The sequence below is a fragment of the Manacus vitellinus genome, unplaced genomic scaffold, assembly GCF_001715985.3.
Source record: "Manacus vitellinus isolate BGI_N305 unplaced genomic scaffold, ASM171598v3 scaffold_13_pilon, whole genome shotgun sequence".
In the NCBI taxonomy this organism is placed as follows: domain Eukaryota; kingdom Metazoa; phylum Chordata; class Aves; order Passeriformes; family Pipridae; genus Manacus; species Manacus vitellinus.
The window spans coordinates 1,648,394-1,663,868 of record NW_021938999.1 but is presented as its reverse complement, the minus strand read 5'-3'; the positions used below and the strand labels follow the sequence as shown (position 1 = coordinate 1,663,868).

At 35.0% G+C, this 15,475-nt stretch overlaps 1 protein-coding gene across 1 annotated transcript in view; it reads left to right on the top strand.

Moving 5' to 3' along the window:
- CADPS2 (calcium dependent secretion activator 2) overlaps positions 1-15,475 on the top strand; it is a 289,954-nt gene that overhangs the window by 211,391 nt on the left and 63,088 nt on the right. The window contains 3 exon segments of the mRNA XM_018067963.2: positions 1,598-1,661; positions 3,734-3,857; positions 6,341-6,361. Of these exon segments, the coding sequence (XP_017923452.2) occupies positions 1,598-1,661; positions 3,734-3,857; positions 6,341-6,361 (209 nt within the window).

Sequence of the window (15,475 nt, the reverse complement as noted above, 5' to 3'; positions counted from 1 at the left end):
GAGTCAAAATGTTGAATTTGGAGCTCCTGTCATCTCACTTGACATTTCCTAATCACACTGATCATCCTAATTAGTGTATCAGTGGCACAGACTTTCAAGAATCATCAGCACGCTTTTTTTTTTCCTGTAATATGTCAGAATTTTTCTAAGCTTTACCCCCTCTCCATTGCTTAGCATTTCATGAACTGGTCAGCTGTCATGGACAGTTTAACTGCAGAGTGTGCATCTCTTCTTGCCTTTTCAGAGGTGCACTGAACATTTGCTATGTCCACCTAAGTCACTAGGTAACACCCATCAGAAAAAGACGTTCTTCCATGCCTGCCAACTGACCCACACGTAGGGGAGTTTTAATACTCCCCCATGGCCTTTTTAATTTTCATTTTTGTTTATCTCAGCCTGGCTTCATTATGACTAAGATGCAGTCAGCCCACCCCATGCTGGTGGCTGTCATCTGAACTATTTCCCAGTTCTTAAGGTTCTTACACCTTTCCTCTCTGTCACCTTACCTACCCACTGAGATTTCAGTTCTCTGCCTGACTCTCAGGCATCAAATGTGGAAGACACAATATTTCTGAGAAAGCTGTCATGAGTGTCTTGGACTTTAACCTCTCTTGTGTGAATTTTCTCTCTCGAGTCTTTCCAGAGATAAAAACAAATACTGGAATTCTCCCTGCAGGAAATCCTGTTTTGACCTCATTTACAAGGCTTTATTTTGGCTGACCAAAATGTAGATCTAAAATTTACTGGTCTGAATCCTTTTATCATTAGAAAAGATTTGACTAGTGAAAAACATTAGAATAGGAGGCTATCATTCTCACTGAGTAATATTAAGAAAAAAATAATCTCAGCAAAGTAAAAAATCCTTTTTTCAATTGGGGATATCCCAGCAAGATTTTATAGATAGGATTAAGAGAGGTTGCAGTTGCCTGAGCATTGTACTCTCATTGAGCTGCTATATTGGATCATTCAGTAAACAAAAATAAAAAACAAAGCTATGAATACAATCACTTTTTAATTTACAGAATTTTAGAAGTGGGCATGGTTTAAGTTGTAGCAGATAAAATTTAAGATAACATAAAGTGCTTTTCCAAAGTATTTTAATATAATAGGAAAAAATATGGAATATCTGCCAGCATTTATACTCTCCTATATCTCTAGAAACTAAAATATCTGGCATTTTATTCTTGTCTTGATCCAATATTGAAACAAAGTATAATATACATAATGATACTTCATAGCTGCAGTAGCAGTCATGGCTACATAAGAAATAGTACCTCTTTCCAGGAAGGTGACAATTAAGCTCATCAGAGACCTTTAAATATCCTTCCTAATTGAGAAATTGGAAGTAATGCTCTTTGCCTTTTGGAGGTTTTTTTCTGTATTAAGGCCTGAGATGCTGATGGGCTGATACTGCTGTACAATGTATGTACTCCATGGTAGACTACTGAAGAACCTTTCTACTTTTATTAGTATTTGGTGCATGGAAGTCGTCTGTTAACATAATTTAATGCAAGTTTTGTACAGTTACATCTCAAAATAACTTTGTAACACGGGTTTTATAATTCCAATTTTTTTTAATATATTTTTACTTTTTAAGATACTGTTTCCCTTTTGGACGTCCTGAAGGAGCTTTAAAAGCCACACTTTCATTACTTGAAAGGGTAAGTTTGAGAACATATTTTAAATTCTGCATGACTGCTGAGCCTGCACTTTTCTTTTGCCTTCAGACTGTTGAAAGCAGACTCATGTCTTCTCAGATATTTTATTACTGGTTTTAACTGCTCTCTGAAAGGTTCATTTTTTTCTTTCTCAGTGTCTTCCACAGAGGCAAACAGCTTTTTTCTGCAAGGCTTATTTACTAGACTTTCACTTCAAGCCACTGTACAGACACTATTTCTATTCAATTTAATGCTTACACAGCATTACCTCTAAAGTAGTACAAGTCTACTCTACAGCCCTCTTTTCCTGCTTTCAATGCCTTCTATGCTGCTGATGTTGTCTGTATTTGTATGTAACATTAAAAAGCTTCTATATAATTCAAATAATATTCCATAAATGCATAAACCGAGTCAATTTAAGAAGCAAAAGCTATATGCAGCAAATCTGATATGGGCGGCTATAAATGTAAACTCCTGCCCAGAAAATCCTCTTGTGTTGACTGGAAAGGGGAATACCTCATAATGATAAAAGCATCTCAGTCATCTCTGAGGAAAGAGGACTTTAAATTCCAGCAGAGATTCCAGAGGAATTGTATCAGCAGGCGTCTGATGAAGATATGAATTCAAAAGAAGCTTAGATCCCAAGCTGTGTTGCTTTGCCAAAATCTGAGAGGTTTGGTCCTAGAAAATATTAGTTATTCTGCACTGCAGAACACTCCATGGATAGAGATTCCGTCTTAGGAAACCTCTGCCATGTTTGAAAAACACATGAAGATTCTGAGTATGTATGTTTTATTTCACTTACAATCTCAGTGATTGTAGTCCTGTGTAGATTCCTTTGTGCTATATGAAACATCCATTTCCTCTCACCATTCCTGCTGTTACAAATGGCAATGGCACTATAGCTGGTGCTCAAGCAACACTGCTGTCAGTCTTGACTGAGAATAAATGTATATGCCTATATTTGTGGATGCACAATGGGTAAGAACCACTTTATTTTACCTGTCTTTGAAAATTTTGAAAAAAATTCAGATTCAGAATAAAAGGTTCTGTATAGTGTATATTCATTTGTTGATAACCCAGAATTTATTAATTAAAAGAAAGCAAGTTAAGACAGATAAGCCATATGTGTGTGCAAGTATGGTATTTCTGTCTTCTTTGCTGCAATGTCTTCCTAATAGCTTCTCTGTTGCTGAACCTTTTCTACCATGTCCTTCCCCAGACCATATCTCTTGCTCCCCTCATATAACAACAATTTTTAGACATATTGTATGAGGATGTAGCTTGTCTGGGAATCCACCAGAGAAGCATTTTTTAAAGGTTGTGAGTTATCTGAAATTTTATTATTTACCTTAAAATGGGATAAAAACATATTGAGGTTTTTTTACACCTACCTGTTGAAATTTAATGGATTATAGAATTAAAGGAAAAATGCAAGTGAATTTTTAACAGTATTCCTTTTTTTATATAGCACTCCAGAGTATATAAGGTTGCATTCATATAAAGAGGTATAGGTTCTCAGTTTACCTCACTTGCAACAGGTGAGGTAAGAACAACTCGCAGGTTTTGAAAACCTTTATATGGTGTGTTCTTCTACTTGTCAAAAATAAAATATTCCACCAGAAGTTCAATGTTTTCCCTGCTTGCTACAGATGACATTTTTTTCACAGTAAGGACATGTTGAATTTGAATAACTTTACCCTGTTGAAGAGTCCATGGTTGTGCAATGGTGGAAGCTTTTCCATAGGTGAGAACAAAGCAAATTTCCACAACCACATCTTTGGTGTTAACCATGATCCAGCCCATCCACGGAATGCTGCTGTTATACTGGTCTTGACATCACCCAAACTAAAACTGACTGGCAGGCTGCAAGATGCCAGACAGTAGGCAGTCAAACCAGGGCTGAACAGAAACCTTCAAAGATGAATATCTGGTTCCACCAGCTGAAATAGTTCCTTTTTGATTTCTGCCTTTAATCATTATTAGATCTGTAGTAACTTTAGGATACTCTTATCATTTTCCTGTGGGGTTTGGGTAATGATTGTAATCAAGTGGTATAATTGTCTCTGACATAGGTTTTAATGAAAGATATTGCCACGCCCATACCAGCAGAAGAGGTGAAGAAAGTGGTTAAAAAATGTCTGGAGAAGGCTGCCTTGATCAATTACACTCGACTTACAGAATATGCCAAAATAGAAGGTTAGTACAGCAATCTACTGCCAAAATGGCTGTAAAAGCCAACAATGCCTATTAACTACATATTCTAAGAGCAACCTTTTCCCTTTCTAGAATAAACCCCTTCCACAGCAAGGGGAAATGTCTCATTAAAATCTCAGCTGGTGAACTGTGGGGCTTTTTCCTATTCATTGCCTTAATATGCCTCCTGGGACCCTGTTTGAATGAAAGACTAGAACTTCCTAATTTAAGTTGCCCTTTGTTCTTACTTTTGAGTTTTTCATAAATCTAAGAGGTTGTTTATGGGTTATTTTTTTATTTCTCTAACTATTTCTAGTAATTAAACTACAGACAGAAAATTCTTTCCTTAGCCGTGTCACTACTATGAAATTTGAAAACTCTGGGTATAGATACTTTTCTAAAGTATTTATAAGGCACACAGATAGATAAATGTTATTTATTTTTGCTTCTGTGTTGTCAGATGTATAATAATAATCTTATTATTAAAACCTTAATTACATCCTGACTGTCTAAATTAATTAATGGGACAAAATATTAGGTTTGAAGGTAATCAGAAGTTTTTCTGGAATTTAGGTATGTTCTAGAAAGTAAATAATGAAATTAAGTAAAATTCTACAAAAAAAATGACAAGGATACACAGTTTCATTTTACTATTTGTAATCCTTATGTAGAACAAAAAGGAAATCATAATAGTCTTGTCAAGACACGTCTCTTATTCTGCATAAAGCAAAAAAAGCCTGAGATATGCCTGTACAGATATAGTCAGCAGTAGAAAACTGTATGCACATCTATATAACTGCTTTTTGGAGATAAAGTTAATTATAGGGAAATATTGAAAGATGAATTCTGTTTTTAAAAAATGCTAATTTTTATGCATTTTTAATAGCATATATTTCTAGCAATACAGTAGAAGAAATAATGTTAGCATAGCAGCAAAATGAAGAAGCTTCATCTGTTTAGCAATATTGTAAAGCCAAGATTTTTTTCATTTCTGCTCAAATTCTCTGAAAAATATGAGTTAACCAATCTCACAAGGGATTAACAAAAGACCCATCTCATCACTATGGCAACCAGTATTATATCATGGAAGTAACAACATGAAACCATCTTAGTAACCAGTTTATCATAATTAATTATGATATCATGTTATGTTAAAGAAAAAAGGATGAATAATAAATCTATTCTGGAAAATGAAAAGAAAAAAATAAGTGTTTTCATTATTTTTTATCTTTCTGTATTCACAAAGGGAATTTTTAATGTTCAGTATTTAAGTCGTGTTGCAAACCTGTTGAAAAAATGGGTATAAAAATAGAAATATTTTTTTCAATATGGCAGAAGCTTGCAAAAGATATATAAACTCACTGACAATAAAATGATTTGGAAAAGTTTTTTGCGGTGATGTAAATTCATCTTTTCCTAAGATTTTAAACTGTGGGACTTCCACTGAAAGTAGCAAAGTTTGGACTTTAAAGTATGCACACTGTTAACACTGCAGTAAGATGTAACAGCACACAAAACTGTTTCCCATATTTTGACTTGCAAATTTCTTTTTGGATTTATTGCCTTTTGATTAGAACACAACTAGTTTTTTTTAAGTAGTTTTACATTCATGTAATTGTAAACTCAAAGCACAATAGATCATTGCATATATAACGAGAAATAAGTTAAGTTCTTTTCTGAGAATAAAGTGGAATGCTATTTGAAAGCGAAGGGCTCCAGCATCATAACATCAGAAAATTTAATGCACTGGTTTTCAGACCTGTGTCGGTCCCTTTCTGTACTCTGGCCATTACAAGCATTCTACATTTTTATCTATATAAATGTAATAGCTTTCAGCAATAGATTCCATTCTGCTTCTTTGGGTTTATAGAAGCATTATTGTATCTGTGCACTAAAGTTACATTCTTCTCTTGAAAGTAATTTATGTTAGTGTATGTATTTAATACTTACTCCAAATTGCATACAGAAAGCATATAGTCCTTGTCTTTATAATATTCCCGAATTTCTCAAAATGTGGCTGTCATACATTTTGGAGATTTTTCTCCTTTGAATATTTCTTCAATGAACAACGTAATATCAGTCAGTCAAAATGTAACTGTTACATGATAATATCAGCTATAGACCAATAGTAAGTACCTAAAAAGCAGATGAAAATAAGGTTCTAGTAAAACTAATATTCTCATATTCTTATTTTCTTGTATTCTTTTACTATTATTTATGTTTCTAAATTCCGAGACACAATATGGATGCAAGCTCAGTGTGTGAGCCTGAAATAAGGACTATATAGGACTAGTAAATACACATATACTACTTAAAAACATACACCATTTCTTCTTCACCTGACAAAACTCCTCCCTTGTGTGATGTACTCAAGATTTTAAGAAGATTTTTACCTCCTTATGTGATATTTTTTCTTCCCTAATTAAATTAAATTAGTTTAATTTCTGTAATGATGTTTTTCTTCTCTTTTTTTTTTTTCTATTTAGCAACAGCAGAAAAGGACTCAGGTGATTACTATTTGTGTGCATGTCTGCATGTATTACAGATGTAGTGTGTTGTGTCTGTTGTTTCATTATTTATTATTTTTGTTAATTTCTACAATACCAAGATACTGACCAGAATATTTGTGAACATTAAAATTAATTTTGTTGTAGTATAATCCATGAATTCTTCATTTACACTGATACTTAACTATGCTGTACATATTTATCAGCAATTAAGCTAATTTTCTGGTTTGGAATATGATGCAATTGTAGTTTCTGTGAAAGAGATATAACTAAATGATGGCAGAAAGTTTGTCTGTTAAATTCAAAATCACTTTGTGTATTTAAAGAAATGTAATTTCATAGTAATCAGCAACAATTGTATCTGTTTCATAAGGGGACTGCTGGATTTATTGATGAAGGTCTTGTCTTGCTAGGAGAACTAATTTTGTAAAACTGTTTTTGCATTTCTCTGATATGGCTTTGTTCAGTGATATGTGTATTTTTCTAGTTACAGATGAATCTTGCGAGGATGGTTAGTTCTTTGTGTTCCTGATTTTATAGAAGCTAATATGGTGTATATTCTTCAGTAGTAAAAAAAAGGTTTTTCTAGTACTTCTATCTCGATACTTAAAAGTCATCATACAAAGAGCACAGCTGAAGTAGTATTTGTGACTAAGTGGTACTGGCTGCATAAAAATATGAGGAATTGTGCCTATATACACTATGAAATAGATGTGCATACTGCTTTTTCTCACCTGACATATGCACATACCCGAAGAAAGATTGATCATGATGCTTTGTGGGGTTTCACAAATAATATCAACCACTGTTATGGGAAGGGGCATTGACCTGGTAGTACTCTCAGGATGAAATAATTTTCCATCTGGAAAGATAGACTGGTGTGATGACTATAAAGATTGCATGGATGTAGTTCAAAGAGGAGCTCCTTGGCAATGAGGAGCTTGAAAAATAGTAGCAGATTAAGAAAACTACTTCTTTTGAAGTCTATGTTCATAACTAAAGATTCCAAAGATTCCACTGATTTCCAAAACTTCCACTGATTTTTGTTTGAAAGCTTTAAATGCCCTGTAAAGAGAAGAGATCTATTTGGAATTCTTAGAAAAAGAGAGCTGACAATGCACGGGTGGTATGGCTATTTTTACTACAGTCTGTTAGGATGAGTTGATAGGATTGCTCAGGGAATCTGCTGACCCCCTCTGATCAACAGGGAGAGGTTCCTTAAGCAGACAATTCAGAGTGTTCGGAGGATCCTTCAGCAATTTCTCTGTGAAAGGACCTATCTCACACCATCAAATACAAATATACCCTAAGACAGTTTCCCTTCTAGGTAAGATACCTAAAGCTAGATAGAACAAATAATTCCAGTTGCTATTTTTACACCTGTAGGTATTAAAGAAAATATCTCTTAAAATTGGAAGTTCAGAAATTAATTTGTTGAAATTAATTTGTGAAATGAGAAAAGTAATTTTAGAGAGTGTGTCCTTTGACCTTTGCACTCTAAAACCTCATCTCTACAATTTTATATGTGTATCACCTCCAGTGCAAATCTTCCTTGTGACACACCCTTATTATTCTTTCTCAGGCTCTTTATGTCAGAAACCTAGACCATTAAGCACAGATGACATAGTTACAGGCACAGAAAAAAAAAAAAAAGACTACACCTGATTTCAGTCATTTTACATTAGGTTTATGCATGCTTTGAAAGAAACCATTGCCATGTTCTTAAGATAGGATAGCAAAGCTGTCCCTTAAGTGACCTGGCAAATAACTAGATTAGAGAATGGATGAGAGGCTATCACATATATTGAGTAAACAGAAATTCACTATGTAAGTTAGGTGAAGCTGGAGGTTTTTAGGCTGTGTCTATAATTTAGTTTCTTAATTAAATATGAGTTCTGACTAAAAATTCATCAGAAACCGAGAAAAAAATTATAGAAAGGAGTAAATAGACTGTGTTCACCAGAAATTTGTGTACCATTGAACCCATTTCTCTGATGCAAAAGATAAAGCCACTGAAGGGAATCCCAATAAAATTACATTTTAGCCTGGCTAATGGGGCCAAATCCTGCTCTTGTTGGTGTCACTAACTGGACTCCTACAGATTTCATAATGAACTTGATGTGCAATATGCTTAGCCCTAATACCAAATGTTGCATTTTCGTGAAAAATGAGGAAGAACTATTTCTTGATAACTATTATTTACCCTTTGGCTTGTGCACTAGCTACTATATAAAGAATTGCAGGAGTGTCCTTGTTAGGTAATACAGAGGTGAACATGCAAATTCTTTTTGTTGAGAGAATCCTTTCTCAGCAGTGTGGTTGCCAGGTTCCTAGGTCTATTCTCCAAGTGCTCTCATTTTCAGTCTCAATTGAACAAGACTCTGAATGTTTTCCCGAAGACGGTGGTTATGTTCTTAATGGCAGACATGGTGGTATAAGCAGTACTTCCATCAACAATATTTGTTTACAGTCAGGATGACGTTTTATTTAGCACTCCCCTGTCGTTGTACTGTTATGAATATGGAACAGATTTTTTCAACAAAAATTACATTTGCAATGACAGGGTTCATCATGTCATTCCTTATTACACATACAGCTGAAATTCTCATGGAGTAGCTAATCTGCTCAGTCAGTATAATTGCCATTATGAGGAGAATACCAGCAAACCTACTATTATAATTTTGAACTGTATCTAAGAACTCTCATATGATGCCCTTGTAGTTTGCAGGAAGGGTTTATAATTTGTCAAGGATATGAATCACATCATCAGGATGGGAAGATCTCTGTTTAAGTATAACCCATTTTCATTTCAGCATATACCACCTTTGAGACTTTACTACCTGAAAGTACTTTTTAGATCATTTTGTGTATGGCATGTTTTCCTGTTTTATTCAGCATTTAACTTTCATTAATTCTTCCTATAGATAATCTTGAACATAACTGGACCTGCTACATTCTGAGGCCAGAGACAAATAGCATTCTTTATATGCATTTTGTATACTTCCAATGAAGAGCCTACAGAAATTTGCATGCCTCCCTCACTTATTTTCTCTCTCCTTCAAAAAAGATGGCCTTCCTTATACAGATTTCTTATTTTTTACTTATATTAACACACAGAGAGTATTAAAATACATTGTTTATTTCTTCTCAGAAATGAATGTTTTTCCCCATTAAAATTTATTTTAAATCTGAATAGCTGAGGAGTAATTAACTCTGCTATTGCTTCTGTTATTGTCTGAGAAGTGAATGAAACTTACACATAAATACATTTTTGAGCACAGGGACATTACCTTGCTGTACAGATACAAAAGGACTGGGTTAGGGATTAAAGTGGTAAATGGCTGTAAAGTGAACTGTCATTGTCCACCGATTAATTTCTGAGGCAATAGACAGATTGTAAAGATTTGACTTATTAGGTATTTTTAAAATACTGTAGTAACTCACTATACTGCGCTCCTTCTGCCAAACAGTTTGACTGAAAGGGATGGGAATAAATTCCATAAAATCAGGGCAGATAGTTACTGTGTAGTGTGCAATTGCTCAAAGACAAATCACAGTTGTCATCCCAATATTTGTTTCTGTCAGACAGACTGCCAAAGGCTGAATAACTATTAACTCCATACAAGAGAAGGTCAGGAGCAACTCAACAGTTTGCCGTTTTTTGAAAGACATCGATCATTAACATACTCATTACATGTAAGTTTCTAAAGGATGTAAATTCCCTCAAGGCTCAGAAGGATCTGTCTGACTTAAAAAGAAGAACACTACAAACATTATTGAAGCTGAGAAGGCAAGTGGAGAGTCATTGTACCTGGAGAGGACTTGATTAAAGCTCTCCATGCATGTTCATTTCACTGAGCAAACAAAAGTGAATGAGTTGCACAGTGGCATAGCATCTTCTTGGTCTCTGTTTTTTGTGCAACTAAATGGAAAGAAGGGATATGGGCAAACATCCCTGATTTCAGTTTTGGAGCAGAAGTCTGTAAAAGAACTGGAGTGTTAGGTTCACATTGTGATACTCTTGTAAACATACCTACATCCTCTTTTAACAGTAGGGCTGAGTCTGTCTTTGCCACTGTGCTTCCCCTTTTCCAACCCCTGCTTCAGCCACGTGAGCATCCTTCCGAGTCCAGTTTGATCTATACGTGTATCAATCACCTTACATTAAAATTAGTTCCCAATTTTTAGCATGCTAGCCTTGTCCTGTGTCCCAAATGAGGAAGGGATAGTTCCATCCTTCATTAGCATTTCATCGTCTCCAGTTCCTGCATGCCCTGTGGTGCATTTTTAGACAAGAGTTTCATACTCATACAACCTAGGCTTTCATCACCTTGTCTCAGATTTTTAGCCTCCAGTTCTTCATTTTTATCATTTTAGGAGTCTTTCTTTTTAAAGTTTGAATTTCACCTTCTTGAACATTGGACTTCTTGAACTGTGCAAAGTCATCCCTATGATATGCCTTGCACGGTACTGGCAGTACTGTTATACCAGAAATGCTTCATCTAATATATTCAAGGAACACTTGTCTTCTGATGTCTGTATCGTGCTTGTGGCACACAGCTGTTCTGTGAAAAGTTAATTCAACCCAGTCTTCAGAGTCCTGATCGTTTCCAGCTGACATATTCCCAGTTTGTAGCAAATGTTTTTGCTGTTCATGTGTCAAAATGTATTGCTCTCCTTCTTCAAGTAGTTTAATATGTTTTTCTTTAATTCTTTAACGTATTTTAATGTTTCTCTCTCCCATTCTTTGGAATTATCCAATTCTTGTTACTGCATTTTGACCCTGCTATCTATTACCAGTGTTTTACAACATTATCAGTGCACTCCTAATATTTATTCTAAAGTCATTGGTGAAAATATTAAGGAAGCCCAGATTAATCTTCAAGGAATCCCTCAAGAAACTTTTCTTTGCTCTTTCTCAACATGACCTGTTGCCTCTCACTTGAAGCATCTTCTTTATCTGACACATAGTTTCTTTTTTAATCCTCATTGTTTTCAGCTTAACTGATACTTTTCCCATGAGGCACAGTGTCAAATACTTTAATAGTCAGAATAGATGAGATCTACTGAATTTCTTTTATAAGAAAATATCCTATCAAGAAAAGCTGCTGCACAAGTCTAGTTCAACCTATCTTTGCAAATCTGTTACATTTCATTCTGTTTTCTGTTTATTTTATGCCCTCGATTAGTAATTTTTTTTAAAATTTGTTTCAGTTAATAATTGTATCTCTTTTTCCTTCTCCCTACCTGCCAGCATTAGATTTGTTGTTGTCATTTTTCAGTAGGTCTCTAAAATTTAGACTCTTAAGATTATTCTGTTTTTTAAAAATACTTATTACTAAGTCTGCACTTTCAAGTACCAGTTTTCTCTCCATCTAGTATATGAGTTATTCAGATCTCTTCCTTCATTCATGGAGCCTTGCAGTTTGCCATGTTTCTTATGTCTGACTTTTATTCCACTGGATCAGAAACTACTGAGAACACCAGTTCTTTCCCCCTTTAAAGAGAAATTAGAAGTGAGGGAAAGAAAGAAAATACCAACTGCACGTGTCTGTGCTGTCAGAACCAGAATACAAAGAATCAAAAAATGCTTTGAACAGCAATAAAAAAGGAGATTTCTTTTAATCTCTACCTTTTTTCAGCTGTTTATACCTTTTCGAATTTGTTGTTCCAGTGCTTTTCCATGAACCAATTCCCCTTCTTGAAAAAAAAATACAAAAAACCCAAACACAGAGAAAAAAAACCAAAACCTGTGATTGCCCCATAAAGGTAATGCAAGTGAATACTATGATAAATTTTTAAAACCTGAAAATATTGTAGTGTGACCCAGTTTATAAAATGATAGGTTGTGGGCTAGGAGATGTAAACTCTTAACTTTCTACGAATCTCATAATCTCTCTGTACATAGCTGATAATGATAATTGATTCTAATTTTTTTCTATAGAATTTAAAATGCTATTGAATTTTTAGAAAGCAGTTGTGGACAGACTGGTTTCAACTTCATAATTAAGTTAAATTCTACTATTCATCTAGGGATAGATTTTTATTTTTTAATCAGAAAAATATAGAATGTCCTCCCAGATGTCCCTCTGTACTTTTTCATGCAGAATTAATTCTGTGAGAAGTTGCAAGAAAATCCAGTACAGTCAAATCTAAATTATCTGTGGGTGGATTATCCTAGTTGTGGATTAACTCTTCAGAGTCAGTTAAGGTTTAGTAATATATTAGCTCCAGTTTATTGATATTTGTACTGCTTTTGATACAAGTCTAGAAGCAATCTTGCAATTTTCACATGTGAAAAAGATCAAAGTAATGGACCCTACTCGAACAGAGTTGGATCTGTAAAGCCCAAATTATGATGCATCTGTATTATCAAATGATATTATTCCTGCTTTACTGTGGGGTGTCCCTGTCATCCTCTCTGCATCAGTATGAGCACACTCTCAGGTTCCTATTTGGAGTGGGCCAGTCAGATTCCTTGGCAAGATTTATGTCCTCCTACAGAATATCTATACAAACAAATTCTTTCAGGAACTCCAAAACTTGCTTAAGCCATGCAGTGTATCCTGGAAAGAGTTTGACTGCAGACAGTCATTGCATTATCTGCTCTTCCCTGCATCTAATTCTGGCACATGCATAGAAACAAATTAGTTGATCTTCAGACACCTCCATTATTAGACATCTTGCACTTTCTCCAGGCTTTATTTAATGCTGGTAGCTTTAATGTTCAGTAGCACAACTCCTGAGTGCTGCCAGCAACCAGAGCAACAGTGCTGATGAAAATTAAAACAAATGCCAGTTGTCTTACACGAAGGATCAAAATGCAAACTGGATATTCTGTTGCACTTTCACATAAAATGAGCTGGACCTCATTCTAAACTGCAGCATCACCCCAGAAGTCTCCAGCCACATCCACCTCTCTGGATGTGAATGTGAAGGTTTCTGTAAGCCCAATGAGACTGTCAACTTGGGGGTCTCTTAATATACTTGCATTTTTTCCAATACCCCTGCCATTGGTCTCTGGCTTTGAGACAGGTTGACTCTCCTGAGTGTCTTGTTCTGGATATGCTTGTTTGAAGAAAAGGAGGAAGGATGAAATACTAGGCAGGGAAAACCAGTAAGAGATGTATACTGTGTCAGTGGGGGTAGACTGGCAGGCCATAGACAGGAATGTCATAGCTGCACTGTATTCATAACCAAGGAAAATTGGCTCTTTAATCAGCAGATTCCTGTGCTCAGCAAGTGTCAATGAGAAATTAATCACACATGTTTAACAGCTTACATACTGGGGAGAAAATGAAAGAGGTGAATTGTGCATTTGTCTTCAAAGATAAACTCTCTTCTGGAAAGCAAGCTTAAGTTAGGTTTTAGAGACAGTGTTATTGGGTTTTAGACATCCTGATTGTCTCAGGAAAGGAGGACTGGTGAGAAGTTCCCAGACCTGTATGACACAGCAGGTGAGACTGGATGGTCTGACAGTCCCTTGTGGCCCTAGGCTCAATCAGTCCATGAAGCAGTCACTTTTTCATTTCAGCAGTGGTTTAGTCAGTTAACTTAGCTCATTTGACAATATTTTCTTGGTACCTGTGTGGTTCACTGGTAATGCATACTTGAGAAAGCATCATTATTTGCAAAGCCTGGTTTGCTTTTTCATTTCAGTAGAAACCAAAGATGAAAACAGATGATTGATGGCTTTTTCTGTTTATTTTCTAAAAGATGTCAAGCAGGATATTTACTGTCTCGACTCCCACTGCAACTTGTTAGTTTGAGCAGTGTAAACACATCTTAACAACCCTTAGTAATTGTGGGAAGAAAGACATCATGAATATAATGAAAACTGACAGCACTGATTTCTATTCCTATAATTCTTTTATGCTTACAAAGCCAAGCACAGTATTTTGTTCAGGTATTTTGGAGGTTCTAAAACTTCCAGATAAGAATTTATTGCTACTCATATTTCATATATATTACTTGCTTAGTAAAAAAAAAAAAAAAAAAAAAGTATTTCATTTTTTATGTTTCAAATTACTTCATAACCCCTTGTTTATATACCCATGTAAATGGTGGTTATCCATAAAACATACTGCCTAGAATTTGAAAGTGAAAACTCTTTAGTTACAGAGAAAAATGACTAGCTGATGTGGTAACTTAGAAATGGAAAAGGAAGCTTCAGATGAAGCTTAAGTGAAATGTAGGGAAGTACATAGCATCCAGAAGAAATTGTCTGAACTGATTTATTCTGTGAATAAGTAAATGACAACAAAATTAGAGAGATTTGTCCGAGGATGGAGAGTGAGTGCAATTCTCTGCCATCTTTTCTTATGAACAAATCTCATAGGAAAATCATGATTTTTAAAATATTGTGAAAAGCTGTATGAAACATCAAGAGTAATTTGTTTGTTTTTAGCAAGCAATAAATTGTTTCAGAGTAAGCTAGTAAATAGTAAATAGTATGGTGAGTTTTATGAAAAGTGAAACTGGAATTCAAATGTTTCCCACATTTTTAGTCATTCCTCCATGAAACATCATTCAGAAACTCGCCATACTCACCTCAAAGGAATATTTACAATTTTCTTACCCTCTTTCCTCCTAAACATGCTAATTCTGTTGAAGAAACTAATCCTGAACATTAGTCCCTTAATGACTGAAAATTACAGTTTCTATTTTAAATAATTTATCACGACTGATTTATTCTTATGGCAGCACCATGCCTGATCATAAGTAGGTCTTCTCCTTCCTAAGTGTTCCCATTTAGGGAACACTGTATTCCCATATTGCCTGTGTGGGAACACTTCTGATCCTGTCTTTCATCCTTCATTTTATTAGGCTTATGATGCCTTTCAGACAAACACACCAAAAAAACCAGACTCTCCATTCATTTCCATTTTTGATCAAAATTCTTCACTTCAGCACATACGATCAGAACTGAGCTTCATTAGTGCCCTGCTCAATTGAATTGGTACTTGCCTGAGACAATGTTTCTCTTCATCATCAGAGTGGTGCAGGATAATCTCACAGTTAACTAGTAAATCTTTTTTTCTCCTGCTCTCCGTAGTGAGGAAGGAGAATGCAAAAATGTAACATGAGATTCAATACAATTATTATAATTACTTC